The 25,430-nt window shown below is 39.8% G+C and overlaps 1 protein-coding gene and 1 pseudogene across 1 annotated transcript; one reads left to right on the forward strand and one right to left on the reverse strand.

Moving 5' to 3' along the window:
• Nucleotides 1–902: 902 nt before the first annotated feature.
• On the reverse strand, nt 903–3,683 carry LOC115302183 (annotated as a pseudogene).
• Nucleotides 3,684–8,246: 4,563 nt separating this feature from the next.
• LOC115301205 (cytochrome c oxidase assembly protein COX16 homolog, mitochondrial) lies at nt 8,247–18,904 on the forward strand. Its single transcript, XM_029950911.1, has 4 exons — nt 8,247–8,478; nt 10,430–10,501; nt 15,593–15,655; nt 18,580–18,904. Exons 1-4 carry the CDS (start codon nt 8,410–8,412, stop codon nt 18,700–18,702), a joined length of 327 nt encoding a protein of 108 aa, XP_029806771.1. The 5' UTR covers nt 8,247–8,409; the 3' UTR covers nt 18,703–18,904.
• The last annotated feature ends 6,526 nt before the right edge of the window (nt 18,905–25,430 follow it).

Below are 25,430 nucleotides of genomic sequence, written 5' to 3' on the forward strand. Positions count from 1 at the left end.
CCTGGGTGGGTTGGTTTGTATCTGGAAAGGAAGCTCATGAGAGAGTCAGCTGTTTACTATCTGTAAAAATTAGCTAACCCTGGGAGGAGCAGTTCGTGGGTTCAAGCCCCGCCTCGGGCTCTGTGCAGACAGCTCAGAGCCTGGAGCCTGCTTCAGATTATGTGTCTACCTCTCTCCCGCTCATGCTCTGTCTCTTTCTCAAAAGTAAATAAACATTAAAAAAAATTTTTTTTTAATTTCAAGTAACCTGAAAACCTTTAGACTCAAATATTCCACTTACAACAATTCAGAAATGCCTTAATTTATGGATACCAGTAGTACTTTGCAATCCAAAATGACTTCCCAAAGACCGAGAATCACCTCAAACTGGTCAGCGTAGGACCAGAGTAGAGGTTCTTGGTGCTCGCTCTTCCTGATCCGGCAGCCTCACTCACACTGTCATTTGATGCGGTCCAACCCATGATACTTCGATGTTTAGGCAAATTCTAAAAGATGTTTAAAGTTCAATATGAGGCCAACACCCTGCTAAGAGTTTTTGAAATGGCCACTATATAGTTAAAAGATTTTCAAGACCAATTTCAACTTCAGGACTACGGTGTTATTGGGGGAAAGACACAGATTAATACTTCTTCCATGACTTAAAACCTTTCTGTAAGGTTAGCAACATAGCCTTTGAAACTTCCTCCTGAAAATTGTACTTCAATATTTATTTATTTCTACACATACAGAACTTTTACGTAGGGTAGAAAAAGTTCCCACTAGGAAGATAATTTAAGGTTGTTAACGTCCTTTGTATCACTTGGCAGCCAAGACGCACATTCATTTCTGCTCTGCAGAAGCAATGTTAGCTACTCGCTTCAATTCAGGAAAAGTGTATCTTCAGGAAGGTTTAGATGAGATATTTATTTAGTCATTTTTGAAACCTTCTTCATCTTTTCATTGTAGGCAATAAATTGAGAGTCCATTCCAAAAATTCCATCCCATTATGTAAATGTTGAGGCATAATTTCCAGTGAGGTTTGTGTGGTGGAAATGATGAAGCCGAGAACCAGCATAGAAAGGGATCAGATTTAAAGGGTTGATAGTAATGTCATACCACTTATGGACATCAATAGTTTCTATCAACGAATGGTCACCCATGCCCAAGGAAGAATGACATGATCACATAAAAGCATGATTTCAATGAAAAATTCAGTTCTGAGAATCAGAGTTTCTAAGGGATGGGTATATTCAGCTTCCAAATGGAGCCTGAAACTCATGATGAATTTTATGAATATATTTGTATATCCTTTTGTGATACAGAAAACAGTGCCAAGTATCCTCAATTACCGCACAGCCTAAGCGTCTCCCCAACAGCAGATACCATCTTGGCATTCTTTCCCAATCATAAGGAATATTAAAGCACTCTGTAAAATAATAGGTTCCACAAATCAAAGGAAGCTGAATACAAAAGTGATTAAAGAGAAGTACTTGAAAACCATTTCTACTGGTTTCCCTATGTTTCTGATTTATCTTTCTGAATTTTGTACTTTTTCATGTATGGTATAAATTGGGAAAAAAATCCAGGTAAAGAGAACAAGAAATAAAGGGCCTCTTGAACTACCAAGGTGCCCATGTTGCAATCTGGAACTTTGTATAATTATTCAACATATCGTTGCAAGCATTTTTAAATGGTTCTCGTAGAGGGTTCTCAGGTAAATGTGAATCTACGTACTCCACAGCCAAGGACACTGAACTAAAGATGCTAATATACTTCCATTTCTTGCCATGTATCAAATCTCTACAAAAAGCCTTAGAATTCTGCGGGTCACCTAGACCCAACTATCTTTTTTAAAGGGAGTTTGTGCTGTGATGGATGTTGAGAAATAAGTACGATGTATATTATTTCCACTGTTGTTAAACTTCGCCCAATCTACTCCCACTGCTGTTTGCCAGAATGACCAGTTTTTCACTGGACTTTTGAAAGATACCTAAGGCTGGACTCAGTTAAGATGAACGTTTCTTTCTATATCACAGCCAATGGCCTAGGCCTTCTTAATGGTAAATTTCCAGTTTCCTCAGTAATTGGCATATTTGACTTTCACATTTTATCACAAAACCATCAATTTCTCTTGCTGTTCAATGTATTGTAGTTGAACTTGAAATTTTCATGCAATCTTTTTTGCTTTCTTATACATATGTTTGTGTTTTCTGTCTCATTCCTAACAGTTTTAAATATTTTTTCCTTAATCTACGAATTGATTCTTTCAAATAACCAGCTTTTGGTTTTATATTAATCCATTCTTCTGGTTTTGTTTGTTTTCCATTTCTTTTTTTTTTTAGCTTTTATTTTCACTAATTCTCTATACTTTTTTTTTTGGTTCTTTTTCTTCTTTACAAATCAAAAGTTTATTTTCTGTCATCTATCATATGATGTCTTTTCCTTTTTAGTAACTTCCCTGTAACTTATAATTGTTATTTTGATATCCTTCATGATTTGGGGATTATTCAAAACAGTGTTACTAAGACTCTTATTAATAGTGTTATAGGAGATCTTAAAAATTCTTATTACAAGGAAACAAATTTGCAACTCTGTGAGATGATGGATCTTAACTAAATTAACTTTGGTGATCACTTTACAATACGTACCTTAATCAAATCACTATATGGTATATGCATGAATCTTATACTATGTTATATCTCAATTATATATCAGTAAAACTGGAAAAATTTAAATTTAAAAAACAGTGTTACTTGAGTTTGCAGTGGTTACTATAGGACGTAGGTTCACTTTTGAGTGTTAAGTTCTAGTTTTATAGAATGTACACTGTTTTGATTTATAGGAAACTTTATAACAATTTTTAACTGCTGTTTTTTTTAAACCAGTTGTGGACAATAGATGTTACTCAAACACTTAAAACACACAAATAGGCCATTTAAAAAAATTTATTTATTGTTAAGATTAAAAAAATTTTTTTTTCTATTTTTTTATTTATTTTTGAGAGACAGAGACAGCACAAGCAGGGGAGGGTCAGAGAGAGAGGGAAACACAGAATCCGAAGCAGGCTCCAGGCTCTGAGCTAGCTGTCAGCACAGAGCCTTTTGCGAGGCTCAAACCCACGAACCGTGAGATCATGACCTGAGCCAAAGCCGGACGCTCAACCGACTGAGCTACCCAGATAACCCACAAATAGGCCATTTTTAAAGAGTCTCCTTTTCAAAAAGTTTATCAGATAAAAGCACACGTTACTTGCTCTTTATTCAAACATTTGTCTTTACAATTCTCAATAGAAGTTTTTCTACAAAGTTGTTTTGAACATAAATTTCAATAAAATCCCATTTGACCGTGGACTTCTATCACAAAAGCACACATTCGCCTACCCAGAAAGGAAGCCCTAGCTAACTTAATGGACAATGTTTAGAAAGCTTCCGGATAGGCATTAGTCCCATGGCAATTTAGGTTAGAGTTTTCCTGATTTGTTCTACATGATGAAATTTGTTGTAATCCAGCTAATTCTGCACTTTGAGACAATGTAACTAATTTTTAATTTTGTTAACATTTTGGTTTCATTAATCTGTAAGGAAAAGATTTCTAACACTTTTTTTTTGTACAGGAGACTTACCTTGGATTCTCTCCACAGCGTTGCAGAGCAGGTTTTTGTCTGGTTTAGGGATCACTCCTGGGGAGTCTTCTCTGTAAGTCATGGTATGGGAAGCTCTTTGTCACCTTTGCTGTGGCCATTTTATTTGTTTTTCCAAAAATTATGGATTGTGGTTTAGGACTATAAAGGAAGTCATGGAAGACAAATATGTATTAGACATGGTCACATTCATCCCATAGTTTATATTCCATAAGAAGTAATAAGACAAATACAGGAATAATTCTAAAATTATAATGTTAATGATCACTATCACAAGAGAGATGGGCATTAGGGGAGAAGTAATTTATTTCCTAACTGAATAATGTCAAAGGCTTACTTTTAACTGATTTCACATTGGACTGAATTGGAAACTGAGTAGCCAAGTATCAGTCACAGTAGTTATAGCCATAGGAATTAGATAGAATGGAGGATGGAGGGAAGAGAAAGAAAGAGAGAGAGAGAGAGAGAGAGAGAGAGAGAGAGAGAGAGAGAGAAAGAAAGAAAAGAAAGAAAGAGAGAAAGAAAGAAAGAAAGAAAGAAAGAAAGAAAGAAAGAAAGAAAGAAAGAAAGGAAGAAAGGAAGGAAGAAAGAAAAAGAAAGTAGGGAGGAAGGAAGGAAGGAAGGAAAGAAGGGGAAAGAAAGAGAAAGAAAGGGAAAAAAAGGAAAAGAAAAAGAAGGAAAAGAAATCTTTGTGGCATGTTGACTTTGAGGTGTTAGAAAACCATTTACGCTGCTGGAAATGGCCAGAAGTCATCCACCGTGTGATAAAATTTGAAGCCAAAGTGACAGTTGACTTTACCTAGGGAAAGAGGATAGAGCCTGGGGAACAAGAACATAACAGTGTTTCTCACAGTGTCGTCCTCGGACCAGCAGAAGGGCCACATGAAAGCTTGTTGGGGACGCCAGTTTTCAAGTCCCATCCCAGACCCACTGAATCAGAAACTGGGGACGTAGCCCAGCACTCTGCGTTCTGATAAGCTCTCGCAAGGGATCTGTGCACACTGGACTTGGAGAGTCACTGAGATAGAGAAGGCAACTGGAATAGGCTGAGGACTCCCGCTTAAGATTTATAAGGCTGAAGAAGACAAAAAAGCCTCCAAGTTGGCAAGGATCCACGAGAGCCAAATGTCCCCAGAAGCCACAGGAGATTTCAAGAATGAGACGGGCAGTATTGCCAAATGCTACAGACGTTTAGTTCAAGTTGTAGTACTTCACAGAGTTCTGACCTTGCGCGAGCCTCTTAACTTTTCTGAGCCTCAATTTGTTCACCTGTAAAATGAATCTGGGATCATGCTCTTCCAAACTTGGTAAGGGTTTTGAGTGAATCAACTTAGATGTCAGTTAGGAAACCAAAGATTCGTGAAGTAACTAATCTTTTGATACCCATCGCCATTAAATTTGGCCACAGTTCTAAAACCTAACCTCAGTGCTAAAGCTCTCAAGATTGGTAATTTTGATATGAATGCTCCTATAGACTGGCATGAGTTAAGTGATGGTAGAGCAGATACGGGAGGAAAACATAACTTGCCTAGATATCAAAAATATACGAGTCCTAAAGGACTGGCATGGGTGATGGAGATGTTTTCTTTCCTGGATATGCATTTTTATTTCCTCCCACTTGGAAGTATGACAGGATGGCTGAATCAACACTGTGACTGTTTATTAACACTGAGAACACATAAATGGGACCAGGGTTGTGTTTCTGAGAAGGCAACAGAGCCCAAACTGATGAAGAATTTTGTGAGAATTATAAAAATGATGACAAATACCACTTACTCGGATTTAACAGCAAAACTGAGGTACACAGTAGTAATGCTTAAGGTGAACACTAAGCACAGACAATGGAGTTTACCAACCATATGATATTATTTATTAGGCATTTAAATTTCTCACTGCTCCAAATCTTGTCCCCTGACAATCTTCCAGGATACTTGCAATTCTTACTTTTTAGTTGCTCCTTCAGGACCATCTCATAAATGCTTACAAAAATAATGGAACAAATGAGAGACTGAAGACCTATATTTACATAAATTGAATATACACTTTATCTAAAAAGGGTAGCAGATTATTAGCTACAGCATTACCCGGAATATATGTATATGACTTAACCCATTATTAACTGCTAGCTTAATGCAGAGTTTTACTGGTGTCTGATCTGGTAGGGAGAGGTTTTGTGTAGTGAAAAGGTAGGAAAAGGCCTGGACTTTAGAGGAGTGCCCTTCACATCTAGGATATGAGGGAAAGTTGGAGAAATAATACGGAACTAACTTGGATGCTCTATGAGTTCTGAAATATTAAAAGGAAGTGAATAAGGAAAGAAGCAAAGCCATATGGAAATTTTGCAACTTCACAATACATCTTCTAAGAAATCTTATGGTCCCATCTGGTTTGTTCTCTGCAGAGAGATGAATTAAAGGAACAAACACACAACAAAAAAGCAAAAGTCTAACAACTCAAAATAAAGTACAAAAAATCACATTAAAGGAGATCCTATTCATAAAGCATAGCAACACTGTTTTTAAGGCCATCCCTTTAATCCTAAATTCCCCTGCATTCTATAACTGCTGCAGATCCCTTCCCATGAATCTACACAATTTTTCCCCAGCACTCCCCACTGGGTAGTTTGACTTAACCTCTCAGGCTAAGTGCTCCCCATGTTTGCAAGAAGTTTCCTCTTTGAAGAGACTGGGGTGATAGAAGATTGGAGAGATAAGAGGAAGGAATTTTCAGTCTCCCTTTAATAAAGCTTGTCCTGGTCACTTCAAAATCTCCCTTGGATCAGTTCACGTGATGCTTCCTTAGGGAACGGGTAGAGACATTTGACTAATTGCCTCAGCCTCAGACCAAAAAGTAAATCCCAAGGTTCAAATTCAAACTGAAGTATCCTTCCTTCTCTCCTGTTTTCATCTTGCTTATATGCTATTTGGAGCAACAATGACTGCATACACCAAAACTGATAATACAGTGTGCTAGTGCTCTGTGATATGTTAGTCAAAGGCTACTGGAGCTCTGAGGTGGGAATAATTTATATTGCCTATGGAGTAAGGCAGGCTTCGAGAACCTTGTGTCCCTGAAACTGCACTTTGAAGATGTGGAAGTTCATGCAACACTCAGGGAACAATACCTTCTCCAAGATGGAAGATGGAGCGAATGAAGAAGAGTAGCAGAAAAGGCAGGCCAAAGTCACATTATAATACAAAGGGCCTTCCGTTCCTTGTTAAGAAAATTGGAGTGACTACTGTAGGCAAACAAACAAAGCCAACCAGGAGAATCTCTATTTATGCCTTTTAGATCATTTTTCAGCAGTGTGGAAGACAGACGAGAATCACCAATAGGTTTATGTTTGTTTTATCATATTTGACCTCGTGGGCCCATAGATAAGGGTGTTATTAGAGCAACCGAAAGGTAGAGTTGGTATTTCTCTTCTGAGGACCACTTAGGGGTGACTTCGGTATGTGGAATGATTTCAGGGATAACATGGGAAATGTTATTCCAGGTCACCTGTATTTTATACTATTGTGTCATCTCAAATAGTACATGTCAGTAGGTGAGACTTTCTCTGACTCACACTGGCAAATGGCCCACGTGGGAAGCAACCATTGTACTTAAGGCACATTCATTCGTCCATTAAATTTCAGCTTCTTTAAGGCAGGAATTATTATATTTTTCATCTCTGTTTTCTTCGAACCTTCAAACGACCTGCAAAAATGTGCGGCAGAAGGTTGCAAGTGAGTGGAAAATGGACATTCATAAATGACTGAAGATTACAGGCTATCTGCAGTAAAAGCACTAGCATTAATGGTTCAATGATAGGGGCGCCTTGGGTGGCTCAGTCGGTTAAGCGGCTGACTTCGGCTCAGACCATGATCTCACGGTTTGTAGGTTCGAGTCCCGCGTTGGGCTCTGTGCTGACAGCTCAGAGCCTGGAGCCTGCTTCAGATTCTGTGTCTCCCTCTCTCTCTGAACCTCCCCTGCTTGCTCTGTCTTTCAAAAAGTAAATAAAAAAAAATTTTTTTAAAGGATCAGTAATAGCAGTGTACTACCGTGATTGCCATTCTACCTACTCTTTTGTGGCGATTTATTTCTAAAAAGTCTCTAGGGGCGCCTGGGTGGCTCAGTCGGTTAAGCCTCCAACTTCGGCTCGGGTCAGATCTCACGTTTGTGGGTTTGAGCCCCGCGTCAGGCTCTGTGCTGACAGCTAGCTCAGAGCCTGGAGCCTGCTTCTGGTTCTGTGTTTCCTTCTCTCTCTGCCCCTCCCCCTCTCATGCTCTGTCTCTCTTTGTATCAAAATAAATAAAACATTTAAAAAGTTTAAAAAAATCTTTATTAAGGTGGTAAACTTCTCATCCTACGAATAGCTAGAGTCAGAGTACTAGCTCCAAATAATTTTTTTTTTTTTTTTTTTTGCTTAGCTGATTTTATAGAGGGGCTATTTGCAAGGGAAGTTAAGAAGGCGTTGGCCAAGACCCCTAAACATGGGAGGTACCGGTTTCAACATCATTTGCTGATGACTTAAGTAAAGGTTTCAGTCCCTAAGTCCCAATGGCAAACCAGTGTGCCGGAACCAAACCGCCGACACTCGAATTTCCGCCGGAACGCGCTAGCGTGTTACGACGCATCGATTGCTTTTGCCTGGAGGAGGCCTATCAGGGAAGGACCGAGCACCGGTAGGCCAAGGAAAGGACGCGAGTGAAGGACTTCCCCGTGGGGAGGGAGCTTGAGCGCCGAGGTTGGGGAGGCCGCACTGGGCCGGCTGAGCTAGGCGTCCAAGCGCGTCGGAGAGTTCAGTCATGTCTGCACACGCGGTGATGCACGCCCTGCGCAAGAACAAGACTCTTCGCTACGGAGTCCCCATGTTGGTGAGCACGGGAGGGAGGGGGGCGGGGAACGTATGGGGCGGTATTCCGGAAGGGGTGGGGCGGTATTCCGGAAGGGGTGGGGCCTCGAGCTTCTCAGGATCGTACCTGTGTCTGTGGTGCGGTCCGCGGGGAGTAACAGCCTGGGCTAAGGAGGGGCGTCTAGGCAGTCTCAGCCCTCTGTCCCCGCGGGTGGTGGGACTCGAATCTCCCTTTTACCCTCCCTAGTAGTTACCAGGGTGTGGTTCAGAGAGCGAGGTCAGAACCACCTTTTATTCCAGGTCTGGGTGATTCTAAACATGATTTTTTAATCTCCTGCTACCTTTTGACGGTGCTGTGTGGATCGTTGGAAATAGATGTATTTACTTAAACTGTACAATTTCGGGCAACTCCATATTTCAGCTTCCTGGTTTGTGAACTGGTTTAATTCTTGACGGGTCGTTGTTAGGTGTTAAATGAAACCCTGTGAATTGAGGGCTTAGCACGATGCCTGCCACACTGTAACAGCTTTCAAAAGGTCACTGAATTATCATTGATCGTTTTAGGGCACACTGAAAGTAGTTTTGGTGTTAATATGTTTGCGTACAGTTCTACACTGCATTACCTGAAGATCTCCTTAATCTTTGAAGATACAGGTTGAGGTTGACATAACGCCAACCAGAGTTGGAATCCAGCCCGACTACTCCCCCTTTCTTGCTGATCCACCTTGGCAAGTTACTTTGCTTCAGCAAGTCTTGATGTCATAGTAAATGAAACAATTTCAATAAAGCATGTGGATGAAAGCCACTTTGTTTTTTTTTAATAGTTTATTGTCAAATTGGTTTCCATATAACACCCAATGCTTCTCCCCACAAGTGCTCCCCACCATGACCATCACCCCCTCCCTTCCTCCCCCTTCCCCTTCAGTCCATGGTTCCTTTTCAGTATTCAGTAGTCTCCCTTGATCTGTGTCTCTCACTCTTCCCGGCTCTCTTTCCCCCTTCCTCGTTTTAAACACATAGTAGTTTACTACTTTGGTATGGATGTTGGTATAGTGGAAGATACCAGCTATTTGCATTTTAGCAGAACAAAAGGAGATAAGTGACCTTAAAAAAGTTTAAAGAAAATGATCTTAAAAGGTAATGTAATTATATTTGTGTAGGTGGCAGGGCATGTGTAAAAACCATCCTTTCTATAAATTCCTCTGTCCCCAAATGGTGATCCATTCAGAAGCATTGTGACTGTGGCCACTAACCTCAGGTCACCTGCATGTGCCTGTGAATGCCAGTATGATTTTGTTTCTTATTTTTCAAAATTACCAAAGCCAGATCTCAAAACTAGTATTGAAGTACCGTCTAGATACTTAGGGGTTTCCTGATTTGTTTTATTTCTTGGAATGGAAAGTACCATAGTAGTCTTTCCCCCAAATGTGTTACTCTATACTGGTCTCTACATCTGAAGGACCATGTTTCACAATATCAATGCTAGACGTATAAATAATATTGAAGAGGAAAATGTGGAATTCAGTACTGTGAAACCCAGCACTACTGGAAAGATCTCAAAAGATACATCCTTTTCATTGTGTATTAGTCAAATATGCCATAATTACTACACTACATTTATCTTCAAGCTGAAATTATTTCCTTTCTTGGATAAATATTAATGCTTCATAGGAATCTTTATTCAACAACATACAGAAGAGGACTTGGAATACCAGGTGCAGGTTAATGCTACTTTCCTCCCCTTCTTGTCCAAACCGGGTCGAGTGAAGGAATGCGGTACTGATTCTGGTGTTTGGTAATGGGCACTTGGGTAATGGTAACTGCACTTACTCTGAACAGATGAGTGGTAACTCACGAGGAAAAACAATCTATTTTCATATAAGCTGTCACTGTTGGCATTTAGATAAGTAATCAATAGCTAGACTGAATTCTGTGCTTCTATTTTATTTAATTGTTTCCTTTCTTTGTTTCAGGTGCTGATTGTTGGAGGTTCTTTTGGTCTTCGAGAGTTTTCACAAATCCGCTACGATGCTGTGAAAATTAAAGTAAGGACTATAATTGGTGTTCAGCATGTGTCTGTGTATATGTATGTTCTGGTTTAGATGTGTACATGCAGTGTACTAAGCAGTCTGAGTTTTGTCTTGCTTTTCCAGGTGGCCATATAATCTTTGGGCTCTTCCCTTATTCTGTAAAACAACTTTAGTGATGGTATGAAAGTGAATCATGAAATGTAAAGAATTTAGCAATCTTCTCCATCATTAGAAAATTTGCAATACTGTGTTCTCCAATAAAATGTGCTCTGGTGTAGTTTTTTTTAGGATTTAGGAGGGACTGAAAAACGTGGGGCGGTTTTACTCCCATTTTATTACTCCAGAGCAGCGTTGGTGGTGTAGTGGTGAGCATAGCTGCCTTCCATTTTATTACTCCATTTCATATTAATACTAGTAATTTTATAACTTATATTGATATATAAAGTATACTGATATACTAACTGTAAAAGAGAATAATTTTTGTTATAAATAATGATACTTATATTTTTATAGATATAACATATGTTAGATATAAAGTTATATGTATTATATATTTGCATATTATAAGCACATATATATACATATGTGTATATGAAACTTACAGGGGAGGAAACTGAGGTTCAGAGAACTTAAGTAACTTGTCTGCGGTTACATGGCTATTTTGAGATAGTGTTAGGATTTTCACCCTCTGTGATTACACAGTTACTTACAAATTCAAGCCAAGTGTTAGATAACAAACATTTGTTATATAACAAACGTTTTGTTTGTGGCCATTTCTGATATTTGAGTTTTTCCCAAAGTTATTTATATATGATACATATACAATATATTTACTATTTATATTATATATAAATACATATGTGTGATGAAATATATACTATTTACTACCAATATTACTGAGATCTGCTAATTAAATATATAATATATATCATATATTAATTAATAATTATTGATAGGCAAAGAAAATAAAGAGTAGTAAAGGCATATTTAATTTTTTCAGGTAACTTTATGATTTAAGAGAAACACCAATTCCAACTAGTCTTAAAGACGATGGATATTAGAGTAAATATTAAATTTTAGAAGAATGTGTGATCTCTGTGGGGCGATAGAGCAATCATCAGCCGTGGTGAAACGTTTCTGTTAGCATCCCACTTACTTTATTAAGGAATATTTTTCCCTTTCCTTTTAAGATGAAAGTTACAATAATCTGACTTTTAGAAATGGGATGACATATATGTATTTGAAAAATAATTGAATATTTGTCATTTGTGTTTATCATGTGGCAGATCCTACAGATAATTCGTTCTTACAAAGCTTGTGGCATAATTTGGGCTGGAGGACATCCAGTATAAAAATCTAGTGAAACAAATTACATCATTGCCCAGTCAAATGCTATATTAGAGTTTTTCATAAAACATTACTAGAACTTTATTTGTTTTTAAATTTTTGTTAATGTTTTATTTATTTTTGAGAGAGAGAGAGGCAGCAGGAGAGGGGAAGGGGCAGAAAGGGAGGGAGACACAGAATCTGAAGCAGGCACCAGGCTCTGAGCTGTCAGCACAGAGCCCAACGTGGGGCTCGAACCCACGAACTATGAGATCATGACCTAGGCTGAAGTTGGATGCTTAACTGACTGAGCCTCCCTGGCACCCCTTTCTATAATTTTTTAAATTTTTATTTATTTTTGAGAGAGAGAGAGGCAGTGGGAGTGAACATTACCAGAATTTTAAAGAGAGGCATACAATTTAGACTTGGGAAAGGGGTATCAAAGAAGGTTTGCTATAGGCATCAACCTTTGAATTACGAGCCTAAGAATGAGTAAGTGTTGGGATGCCTGGGTGGCTCAGTCAGCTCAGGTCATGATCTCACAGTTTGTGGGTTTGAGCCCCATGTCAGGCTCCACGTGCTGACAGCACAGGGCCTGCTTGGGATTCTCTCTTTCCCTCTCTTTCTTCCCCTCCCTAGAGCATGTGCTCTCTTTCTCTCTCTCTCAAAATAAATAAATAAACTTTAAAAAAATGGAATGAGTGTCAGCTAAATGTTGGAAATGATTAATATTCTATAGCACAGGGGGAGTATTGGGCATATCGTCAGATGTTCATTTTAGGAGTTCCTCTCTGGCCAAGGATGGGACAGGATGGATGGGGACTGAGCAAAGTGGGAGGGGGGAAATGAGACCTGTGAGGGTGCTTTGGCAGCAGTCCACGTGGACAGTAATGGAACTTGAAATAAAACATTTGCAATGAAGATAGAAATAAATGAGTTCCAGAAAAAAATTTTAGCAGCTAATTGGTAGTATTTGATGACTAATGTGACGTATATAATATTAAAAAGTGAGTAAGTCTTGCATGGCTTGAGGCTTGGGTTTTGTGGACTGGATAAATGGTGATGCCATTCACTGAGTTAAGGAGAGAAAATGGGGGAGATTGCATTAACAGGAGAAGTTTAGAAGATGGGGTTAAAGTAAAGAGAAGAAAGATGAAATAGAATGACGCTCATTGCAGTTGAGGAAAAGGTTGGTTGAAGAGAACAAGGTTGAGAGGATGAGGTTGGTCAAGGTCTGCGGGGAGAGGCTGGGTAGACAGAATTCAAGTGAGAAGGATCCGAGGACAGGACCTGCTGAGATTCAGAAGTCCAGGTTGATTGATGTTCAGAAGTCAAAGTCAGGTGAAGTCAAGAGTCAGTGTTTGGGTGAGATCGAGTTCAGACAGAACAGAGAGGATGAGGTGGACTGAATGTGAGAGGGATTAACGGGAAGATTAGTTGAGGTCGACTGGGGACATAAGGGTTGAGAGGTTGAGAGTGAAGGGAATCCGGAGGACAGGATTGCTGAGATGGCAGGGTGGGGGGGTGGGGGCGGTCAAGTCTGAAATTGAGAGTACAGATGCTCTTGAGAAAGGCTAAGACAGGATACGTTCAGTTGAGAAATGTTGAGAAGGTGGAGAAAGACAGTATTGATTGAGTGACTGGCCATCTTAGTTTGCCTGAAACTGTCCTGATTTTAGGACTGAAAGTCTGGCATCCCAGAACATAGAAATCCCTGCTTTTCAGTCATGGGTAAGGAAAGTGGAAAGGAAAGTACAGAGACCAAGAGGTGGGCTAAAACAATGAGCTGAAAGCAATAGCCTTCGATTTTAGTGTGAGATAGATATGGCATGGTTTATACCATTTTTTTTAAAGTCCATTTATTTATTTATTTTGAGAGAGACAGCGCAAATGAAGGAGAGGCAGAGAGAAAAGGGGATAGAGGATTTGAAGTGGGCTCTGTGCATCGTGACAGCAGAGTGCCCAACACAGAGACCAGATGCAGAGAGCCCGAACTGTGAGATCATGACCTGAGCCACCCAGGCATCCCTTGTCTACACCATTCTTAGTGGTGGTGGTGCTTCTTTTCTCCTGACTCCTAATGCAAACAACCACGGGTCTACAATAATAGATCATCCGTTGTTGCATTGCTCCAAGTAGTATGACCGAAGTGTGCATTTAAGTGCATTATAATCCTGAGTACTAAGTGTTTTTTTTCTTTGAAATAGTGCTAGCTTAGTTCTTAACACTGTAAATGTTGTGATCATGTTTTCTAAGATTTAGATAATCAGAATGAGAACAATTACAATACCAATGCCAGCATGGTCCAAACGTGACAGAGAAAGCCAAATGATTGTGTTATTTTTTTTAATGTTTATTTATTTTTGAGAGAGAGAGAGAGAGAGAAAGAGAAAGAGAAAGAGAGAAAGAACAGGGGAGGGGCAGAGAGAGAAGAAGACACAGAATCCAAAGCAGGCTCCAGCCTCTGAGCTGTCAGCACAAAGCCCAACATGGGGCTTGAACTCACAAAACACGAGATCCTGACCTGGGCCAAATTCAGAAGCTCAACCACTGAGTCACCCAGGCACCCCTGTCCTTAATAGTCTAATGCTTTACTTTTACTCAATTAAGAATGCGCTGTTTTTGTTTTGTTGTGGTTATTTTTTTCTTGTGTTCTTTCAGTCTTGAGGACTCATGCTTTCCTAAATATTATTCACTTAATTACTGGTCAATTATTTAATTATATCCCTTCCTCCATTCTCTTTGTTCTCTAATTCTGAAATCCCTAACAGACCGATGTTGGGGCTTTTAGATGTAGCTTTCATCATAGACCTTTTCTTTCCTTCATCCCAACTCTTGTGCATTATTCTAAAGGTATTTCTAATGTATTAATGGTCTTAAGCTGTGTTCAGTTACTATTTTGCTATTCCATTTATTTTAATTTGTGTTCTGTTGTTGTTTATCAGTTTCAGCAATCACATTCTTTCCTCAACACTTTGCCCCACACAGGTAACATGGCATCAGCTCCTGTTTACTACTATGAAGTCCTGTCTACTATTTTCTTAGATACTTCTTTATTTCAGGTATATTGAAGGTCTTATTTTTTGTTTTCAAGAGCAGCACTATATTTATTAGCATTTTTGTGTTATTTATGTGTAATAGCATCATTTAAGGTGGTCCTTAACAGCACGGATCTCAGGGTGTCTGGGTGGCTCAGTCGGCTGAACGTTTGACTTCAGCTCAGGTCATGATTGCACGGTTCTTAGGTTCGAGCCCTGCATCAGGCTCTGTGCTTATAGCTAGCTCAGAGCCGGGAGCCTGTCTTCAGATTCTGTCGTTCCCTCTCTCTCTGTCCCTCCCCTGCTCGCACTCTCTCTCTCTCTCAAAAAAAATTAAACATTAAAAAAATTTTTTTTTTAAAAACAGCATGGACTCTGGAGGCAGAGGGCCAAGGTTCAAAGCCAGTTTCTTTTTCGTCAGCAAGTGATTCGAACTCCTTGTGTCCCATTATCTTCACTGGTGATCATCATCATTATAATTATCTCAGAAGTTCTTGGAGGATTAATAAAGATAATATATGTCAAAATGCCCAGCATGTAAGGAGCGTGGGTGAACACAAGCCGCTGGTGGTCCCAGGAGCGGGGGCGGTACCTGCCTGTCGTCCTTATGCGGCAGGGTGGCAGGCTGCGGGTTTCCCTCTGCCGCACCATCCCAGCCACCCCGCCCCTGACACAACGTTTTACATTCAAAATTGGATCTAAGACACTTGAATAACTTATGGCTCCTCTTTCTTTTCTACAGATTGATCCTGAATTGGAAAAGAAGCTGAAAATGAATAAAGTATCATTGGAATCAGAGTACGAGGTACGTACGTTAATATATATCGTGTGTTACTATAACCTCTCTTTTGTAACAGGCCTCCTGGTCAGTGACTGATTCTGTCTGCCTGAAGGTTAACTTAAATAATTACCAGTGCAGAAAAAAGTATTTACCTTAAATCGTATGGTATTGGGGCAAGTAACTATGTAGGCATTTGAAAAGAAAATAAAGATGGACCATATTTCATATACTATAAATGAAGGAATCCTAGATGGAACAAGAATTTAACAATAAGAAAAAAACAATGCTAGAAATACTAGGAGAAAAAAATGGAGATTCTTTTTGGGGTCTCGAGTCAGAAAACCTGATTTAAATGTGACACAAAATTCAAAGCTTTAAAGGGAAAGATCGATGAGTTTATATATAAAAATTCAAAAGTTCAGCCTAAAAAATGTATATAAAGTCACTGGTTAAATGAGAAATCCTTAAAACTGTTGTTTATTTTGTCATGATGAATTAACGTATTTAAATATGAAGAGCGTATACGGATCAATATGGAAAAGTTTAACAATTTAGTTGGTCAGTATGAATGTGGGCAAAGCATGTAAAGACTGCAGAGAAAAGGAAATGAATATCATTCTTAGACATATGAAGAGATACTAAACTTACAGGAATGTTGGTTAAAATTACAATGAGGTGTCATTTTCCACCCTCTGACTAGCAAAAATCAAAGTGTTTAATGTAGGATGTGGTGAGGAGGCTGTGCTCCGTTTCTTAGAGTTTTTGTTTCTTTGACTGTGGATCACATTTTCCCATTTCTTTATATGTTTGGTCATTTTTGCTCGAAAGGTGAACATTATAAGTAATACATTGAAGACTGTTGATTCTCATTTTAGCAGGCAGTTCAATTATTGGCTGATCATTTTGAGCTTGGTTTTGTCTTTTTAAGGGAGGATCTGTGGAAAGACTTTGGTGGTTCCTAAACTGCTATAACGCTATGGGACTCGTTCTCCAAATGGTCTCCATGGAGGATCTTGTCAGATCTTGGTTCTAAGCTCTGTTGGAGTGAGTCTAACACAGGTCTTCCTTTTGGTCTAATCCTTATTTCTGAAGAGTGGCTTTTTTGGTGCCTTAGCTGTATGTCAAAGGAGCACCTGGGTACTAAAGAGAGGCCTCCCCTCTAGTGGGGCTGAAAACCCAGTATCGACCCTGCTTTCTTCAGCACTTCTCGATTCTGTTTCATGCTCAGTTCTGTAGCAGTTGGTTGTTACATGGGAAGCCTTACGTGGTCTCACCCGCCACGTGTACGGTGTACCTTCAGTGACTGTACACGTCCTGCACAATTGCACAGAGACTCCTTCATTTACCAAAGGTCTGCGAAGACTTGGACACTTTTATGTGAAGTTGTTCTCCCACTTGCGTCCCATCTAGGGATCGTTCTCCAGTTCTCTTGAGCCTACGTCTTAGGTGATCTGGGTAAAGGCCGATATTCTTTCTTTAAACCTTTTTATAACTGAGTCATTTTATAACTATGCTTTAAAATGATTTACTCTCCTGCACACTAAGTTAGTAGAATTTTGTTCATACATCTAATACATGTATATGTAATACAGACTGTAGATCTAGTACAGACTTCCTGTAAGTAAAATTTAGAGAGTGGCTCAGTTCACTACTTCCCCACTGTTCTTTCAAAACGTGTAACTTGCTGCTTCTCGATCTGTAAGTGCTATGTCAGTAGTGATGCTGTGGAGGGTTTGTCTAGGAGTCAGTTTTCCTGTAGTTATTTGGAAACCATAGAATTTGAGAACTGAAGAAACCATGGAGACCATTTGGTCAAGTCTTTTTGTTATTACTTAGGAGGGAATTAGTGCCCAGATGGCTTAAATCAATTGCCCAAGGTTATACAGCTTCTTAGTAAAAGAGAAATGCTTCTTTTTATTTTTAGTGTAAGTGCTCATGTGAATTTATATCATTTTCCTTATCTCTGGATATAAGCTATTCTGTGTTCTCTGAATCTCTTTTTATAAATTAGTTCATCAGTAATTCCAAAACAGTTAAAGCAATTGTAGAAAACTTGTCAGACTGGTGTTGAAGGGTGAAGAAACATTTATATTCTTCCCTCTATCCTACCTTAATTTCCCTGCTGAGAGACACTTCACATTCCCTGAAGGGACAATGATCCAAACTGTAGTTGAAACTGTGTTTTGGGGCACCTGGGTGGCTCAGTCAGTTTGGTGTCCAATTTTGACTCAGGTCATGATCTCACAGCTAGTGGGTTCGAGCCCCATGTCGGGCTCTGTGCTGACGGCGCGGAGCCTGGAGCCTGCTTCAGATTCTGTGTCTTCCTCTCTCTCTGCCCCTCCCCCTCTCATGCTCTGTCTCTCTCTCTTTCTCAAAAAAAAAACCATTAAAAAAAAGAAACGAAGTTATACTGACTGAAAGGGGTTCGCTCATGGCAGCTCTGGGGAATGTCTTTTCATTCTCTGGCTCAGGCTCATTTCTCATGTGCAGGACACGCCATCTTGGTCTCTCTTCTTCCTTCAGGCGTCAGGGTCTCCACCTTTGTTTCCTCTCACTCACTACCATTACCCACGCTGGCACGTGCTACTCATTATTATGCTCGTTCAGCCTTCACAGTTGGATTTTTGTTTTCCCAGCTTCTTCCCTTTCTTTGTATTCTCAGAAATAAAGCATTTGGACTTCTTATAATTTGATAATTTTATTCTGATGGGGGGAAAACATAGTCTAATTCACATGAATAGCAAGCAAGAAAAATTCCAAACCCAAAGAAATGTGCCATTTCCTCAATTATGATGTGTGATATGCAGTTGATTTATTTGATAAAATGATAATGGAGAGCCTATTGGGTTTTTTTCACTTGTTTATTCATTGATGAATCATTGATGTCCTAATCGAAGCGACAGGCCTCCTACACTAACATATACACTTTCATTGTTGTGACTCTATAGAAAATAAAGGACTCCACTTTTGATGACTGGAAGAATATTCGAGGACCCAGGCCTTGGGAAGATCCTGACCTCCTCCAAGGACGAAATCCAGAAATCCTGAAGACTAAGACTAAGACAACCTAAGTTGATTCTTTCTTTTCTTTTCTTTTCTTTTTAAATAAAAATGTCATCAACTGGAATTCCTGCTGCATATTCAGTGGGAAGAAAGTTTCAGACCTGCCGAAGCCTGATGTGAGCAATGTGATGACAGATGAAAGTCACAAGGACATCACACAGTGATTGTATATCAAACCCATGTAGAAAAATAATACTGGTCACAGGCTGATAAGAGTTTTGGTTTTACTTATAATACCTCGCTCAATATACTGATCAGTCTCCAAAGTATCACCTGATGATTGCCTTGATACCATTAGAACATGTTAAGAAAAGACCTCTCCAGACGGAGAGAAAATATTGGCACACCACATATCTGCCAAAAGACTCATATCTAGAATCTATAAAGAGCTCTGAAAACTAATTGTAAAAAACCAAACAATCCAATTAGAAAATGCTCAAAAGACGTAAAGTGACATTTCACTGAAGAGGGTGTATGAATGGCACATAAAAACATGAAAAGAATGACTGACGTCACTGGTCATTAGGGAGTACAGATTTAGGCTACACTGAGAAGCCACCAGACGCTTCCTGGAACAGCTAACATAAAAAAGTGACAATTCCAAGTGCTGACAAGGATGTGGAGGAACCGGATGTCTCACATGTTGCTGGTATAATGTAAAATGGTACAAGTGCTGTAGAAAATTGTTTGGCCATTTCTTTAAAAACTGCATAGGGGGCTTAGTTTCTGGTCCAACATGCAGGAACCTTGGGAGTCACACCTCCCAATCTAACACAGAGGAAAAGCTGAAAAAAACCTGAAAATCAACACCTATTCTTTGATCCATGAGAGAATTGAGGGCACGGGACAAAGCCACCCCTGGATTTTTGAGGCACAGGCAAATACAGAGGACCCCGGGTTCGCTGGAGAAGCCCCCTGGAAGGCACTGTTGGCGCCGGCATCAGGTAGGCGTGCTTGAAGCGTAATTGCCTAATTGCTGGAGACGGAGCATGTTAAAAACCCCTGGAGACCAGGCCAGGGGCACACTTTTATGAGGTTTAGGTCCTGGAGTCCCACCAGGTTCTTGCAGTGAATATTAGAGAAAAATCTTGTGGTTTCAGTAGGGGGAGGAAAAATGAACTGTTCTGAAATATGTCCCCTACATTTTGTTCTCTTTAACAAAAGCCTGACCTCAAAGGAAACTTGCTAGAGGTCAATCCCACTGGATTTTGCCAGAGCCTAACTCACTCTGGGACATGGGAAATGCCTGGCATCAGCCCCTTCTAGCCTCCCCGTTTCCCCTAAACGGGGTGAGGGTGTGGGGAGGGAGACTGAGAAGTAGTAGTGAAGGTCATGCGGGACCATGATCACTGAGAGGCGGAGACCTAATCATAAGTCTAGAATGTTCTCCTCCCCCTTCACATGCCACCACATCACTAAAGGCTATTCCTCGAGTTTCTTTTACCCAGTCCAACTGGATATCATGTCCAACTTTGAACAAAGAAACTACAAGGCTTACTAAAATACAAAAAGCACAGTTTGAAAAGACCAGGCATTATAATCAGATTCGTATATGGCAGGAATATTGGATTTATCAGATTGAGAATTTAAAATAACGGTAATTAAGATGCTTAGAGGTCTGATGGAAAAAATACACAACACGTAAGAACAGATGGGTAATGTAAGCAGTGAGATGGAAGTTTTAAGAATCAAAGGGAAAATCTAGAAATCAAAAACAATGTAACAGAAATGCCTTTGATGGGGTCATCAATATATGACCTGAGAAAGAGAAAGAGGGAAATTACCCCAGAAAGTAATTAAATCCATAAGAAACAACAAAGAGCACCGATAAAGATAATTAGGTAATTATTTTTTAAGAAGTACAATTACAGGGGCGCCTGGGTGGTTCAGTCGCTTAAGTGTCTGACTCTTGGTTTTGGCTCAGGTCATGATCTCACAGTTTGTGAGCTCAAGCCCCACATCAGGCTCTGCGCTGACAGTGGGGAGCCTGCTTGGGTTTCTCGGTCTTCCTTTCTCTTTGTCCCTCCCTCTCTCAAAATAAATAAACAATTATAATTACAGTTTCCCCCTTTCTTAATTTGTTTAAGAACAAGTAAAACACTTTCTATAAAATGTATTTTGAGGTCTACATATAGAAATGTAATATATATGACAATAATAGAGCAAAAGAAGGGAGTGGGAATGAAGTTTTACTGGAACAAGGAAATGACACCAGATGATAACTGAATCCACCGGAAGCAAAGAAGAGAACCAAACATGATAAATAAGAAGGCTAATATTTGTTTGTAAATAACTTTTAAAAGCTTCTTCAAAATACTTAGAAGAGCGCAAATCAATTATAACATGTTTGCTGGCCTTGTGACATGCATAGATGTAATATGTGTAAACATAATAGCACCTAAAAAGTAGGGAAGGATCAAGGTGAATAGGAAGAAAGTTTTTATATCTCACTAGAATTAAGTTAGTATAAATCTGAAGTAGATTCTGGTAAGTAATATGTATATTGTAAGCCCTAGAGGAAACTTTAAGAAAATCACTGAAAAATGTAGTTAAAAATCATAAAAGTAATTAAATGTTACACCAGAAAATACCTTCCTAATACAAAGGAAAGCAGTTAAGGAATAGAGACAAACACAAAAGACAGGTAGAAAATAGTAAAAACAGATGAAAGTGTGCTTATCAATTTACATTGATGAAATTTTTTTAATGTTTATTTTTGAGAGAGAGAGAGAGAGAGACAGAACATGGGTGGGGGAGGGGCAGAGAGAGGGATACACAGAATCCAAAGCAGGCTCCAGGCTGTGAGCTGTCAGCACCAAGCCTGATACAGGGCTTGAACCCACGAAGTGCGAGATCATGACCTGAGCCGAAGTCTGACACTTAACCAAGTGAGCCACCCAGCTGCTTCTACCAATTTACATTAAATATAAAAGAATTATATTCACAAGATTGAGACAGAATAGATTAAAAAATGTGATCCAATTGTATGTATGCTGTCTACAAGAGGCTCACTTTAGATTCAGAGACACTTGTAAGTTGAGAGTATACGGATGGAAAAATTTATACCATGCAAATAGTCATCAAAGAGCTGTTCTTGCTGTCTAATATCAGGAAAAGTATACTTTTAGGCAAAAATTATTACAAGAGACAAAGAAGGACATTTTATAATGATAAATGTTCAGTAGTCAGAAAAAACAATGATAAAATGTGTACAATTAACAATACAACTCAATAGTATATGAAGCAAAAATGTAGAAAAAGGCAATTTTATAATTATAGTGGGAGACCTCAGTATTCCACTTTTTCTTTTTTGAAAAAAAAATTTTTTAATGTTTTTTATTTATTTTTGAGAGAAAGAGAGAGACAGCATGAGCAGGGGAGGGTCAGAGAGAGAGGGAGGTAGAGAATCTGAAGCAGGCTCCAGGCTCTGAGCTAGCTGTCAGCACAGAGCCCGACATGGGGCTCAAACCCACGAATGTGAGATCATGACCTGAGCCGAAGTCGGATGCTCAACCGACTGAGCCATCCAGGCGCCCCGTCAGTACTCCTCTTTTAATAATGGATAGAACAAGGAGGCACAAGATGACCTACCTAAGTTAATAGAAGACTTGGACAATACCGTAGACCAACTTGACCTGACGTCTACGAATTACCCAACAAGAGCAGAAGACATTCTTTCCAGGTGCACATGAAACATTCACTAGGATAGACTATGCCAGGCCATAAAACAAGCCTCAATAAATTTAAAAGGATTTCAGTCGAGGAAACTTTGGAAATTTACATGTATGTGAAAATGAAGTGTAACTGCCCAGCAGGTCGGAGAAGAAATCAAAATTGAAATAATAGGGGCGCCTGGCTGACAGCTAGCTCAGAGCCTGGAGCCTGTCTTCAGATCCTGTGTCTCCCTCTCTCTGACCCTCCCCTGGTCATGCTGTCTCTCTCTCTCTCAAAAATAAATAAAAACATTTAAAAAAAATTGAAATAAATACTTTGAGGTGAATCCAAATGAAGGAAGATCCAACAGACCAGAACTACGGGATGCATCAAAACAGCACTGAGATGGAAATGTGAAGCTGTAAACGCCTATATCAAGAAAAGATCTCAAATTAGTGACTTAACCCTTCACCGTAACACACTTGAAAAAGAAGAGTAAACAAAACCAAAAGCAAACAGAAAGTAAATAAAGATTAGAAACAAGTAAATGAAAGAGAACAGAAACACAATAGAGAAATCCATGAAACCAAAGGTTCTTTTTTTAGACCAAGGAAATTGAAAAGCCTTTCAATTGATTAAAATAAAAGAAACAAGACTCAAATTATTAAAATCAGGAATGTAAGAGGGGACATTACAGAACCCCTTCTGTAGCAACCTTACAGAAATTAAAATTTAAAAAAACACTTTAAGGGAATGCTATAAAGAATTCTATGCCAATGAGTTAGGTAATTTAGGTCAAATAAACAAATTCCCAGAAAGACACAAATTACCAAAACTGATTCAAGAAGGAATATACATCTAAACAGACCTATAACAAGGTACTGAATTCATATTAAGAAAGAAAAGCCCTGCAAAGAAAAACCCAGACCCAGAAGGCTTAGTTGTGAATTCTACCAAATATTGAAAAGAATTAATACCAATTCTTTACAAACTTTCCCCCAAAAGTAGAAGAGAATGGAATATTTCCTAACTCATTTTATGAAGCTAGTATCCTGATACAAATACGAGGCAAAGACATTACGAGAAAGTGGTTGACCAAAACCCTCAACAAACTACGAGCACACGGAATCCAATAACGGATGGAGAGGGTTAGACGTCGTGATCAAGTGAGGTTTATCTCCGGAATGCAAGATTGACTTTACATTAAAAAATTAGTATGCAATACCACATCAGTAGACTTAAGAGCAAAAACCACATGGTCATATCAAGATGCCGAAAAACACGAGAGAAAATAAGCTCTTTTCTGTCACGGGGAACTAGTGAGGAACGTTACATCCCATAAACTAAATATACACGTACTGTCTTGGGGAAAATATTTAACGACTTGGTGGCCCAGTTTCCTCATGTGGAAAATGGGAATAATTGTAGCAATGTAATCGACGTACAATTACAATGTACTTAACTCACATCTCATAGAGACGTGACTTAAGTATGTAAAGCTTAGAACAAAGGCATAGAGGAAGCACTCGACTTAACTTGATGTTAGCAATTAAATAGGTAAGAATTATTAGTAATAACTAAGTTCTTACCAAAGCGTCACATCTAAAACAGTATTTTAATAACACTGTACAGACATCTATCGGTAACAGGTAATCCTGTGTGGAAAGATCTGTGTGATCTTCTGTGTCTCTTCGGCAAATAGCAAAGTTCAGTGGGAAGATACACAAGACAGACTTGAACAGGAACCTCGTCAGTTCGTCAGGTTACAAACATTGCAAAGAGTTTACAAAGCTTACACAGAGTACGTGACCCACTTCAGGCTCCACTGACTCACCCGTGAATTGGGAGTTCTGTAAAGTCTCGGCCAATTAACCCGGTGAGGCACACGAGGCACTCAGTAGGGAAGGAGGCAAAGAAGATAGGAGATCAAGGAAAGGCTGTTACTGTCTTTGACCAGTAGATGAAAACTAATTTGATTACAGGTGAAAGACATTTGGTCTGAAGTTATTGCTTCAAATAATTCATTAAAGGGGCGCTTGGGTGGCTCAGTCAGTTAAGCATCCGACTTTGGCTCAGGTCATGATCTCACAGTTGGTGGGTTCAGGCCCTCTGTCGGGCTCTGTGCTGACAGCTAGCTCAGAGTCTGGAGCCCGCTCTGAGCTCCCCTCCCCTGCTCACACTCTGTCTCTCTCAGTCTCTCAGAAATAAACATTTCTTAAAAATTCATTAAAAACAATTTTTTTACTGTTTTGTTTTCTGCCTTTTGACTTATCATTTGCTGAGGCAAATGATAGGGGGAAAGTGGACCAAAGATTTCTGCAGTGGGAATTTTTTTCTAGACTGTGACAGTGGAGACTAGAGTTTGAGGACAAGAGTTGAGAGGCATGACTGGTCTATGATGCTCCCACCCGAAATCCCGGTGTGAGAGAGCCGTAGAGTCACTGCCTAACGCCACCAGAGGGCGTGCTAAGCCCACAGAAGACCGAATTTGGCGGCTCCATCTCAGTGAAGCCCAGCTCTGGCCTAGGACTGCTCTCTCTACAGGGGTCCCCTAATCATGAATCTGTTTTCTCTCTGCATTCTCCCTTTAGATACTGTGGGGCCAGGAGATTCCAGGCTGGGCCAACCGCCTGGGCCGCCTCGGCTACTGCGTCCTCTTCGTGCAGAGTTGGCTCCCCAGGGACTGGCTGATGCCTTCAGCGCAACAGAACCACAGAAACCCTGCACTCCACATCCAGGAGACATAAGCCACAGACCAGAGAACCTTCCACATCTGGTGCTTTGAGGAGCTGCCAACCAGCTGAGCTTTACTCCCTTTCTTCAGCGATTTCCTCTGCCTTCATGCTTTGTGCTCTGCTTCCTCCTATTTTTTCTCACCTCCTTCCTTGCCAACATACATTAACCACAAGAAACCAGGGCTCCTGAGCATCCGATGCCTCTAGGCAGTAATAATCAAAGCTTCCTGCTGGTCCATTGAACCTGCTGCTCCACAAACATACCGCTCCATGCAGACACGGGTACACATCCCCAGGTGCACATGGTGGGCACCTGAGTGGGAAGGGACCCTCTGGGACAAGTGGCC

The sequence above is a fragment of the Suricata suricatta genome, chromosome 9 (genome assembly GCF_006229205.1).
Source record: "Suricata suricatta isolate VVHF042 chromosome 9, meerkat_22Aug2017_6uvM2_HiC, whole genome shotgun sequence".
Taxonomy (NCBI): Eukaryota; Metazoa; Chordata; class Mammalia; order Carnivora; family Herpestidae; genus Suricata; species Suricata suricatta.

Coding starts and splice junctions, on each gene's coding strand:
- LOC115301205 (XM_029950911.1), top strand. CDS start 8,410: ATGTCTGCACACGCGGTGATGCACGCCCTGCGCAAGAACAAGACTCTT. Junction 8,479..10,429: donor GCTACGGAGTCCCCATGTTG/GTGAGCACGGGA, acceptor TCTTTGTTTCAG/GTGCTGATTGTTGGAGGTTC. Junction 15,656..18,579: donor CATTGGAATCAGAGTACGAG/GTACGTACGTTA, acceptor GTGACTCTATAG/AAAATAAAGGACTCCACTTT.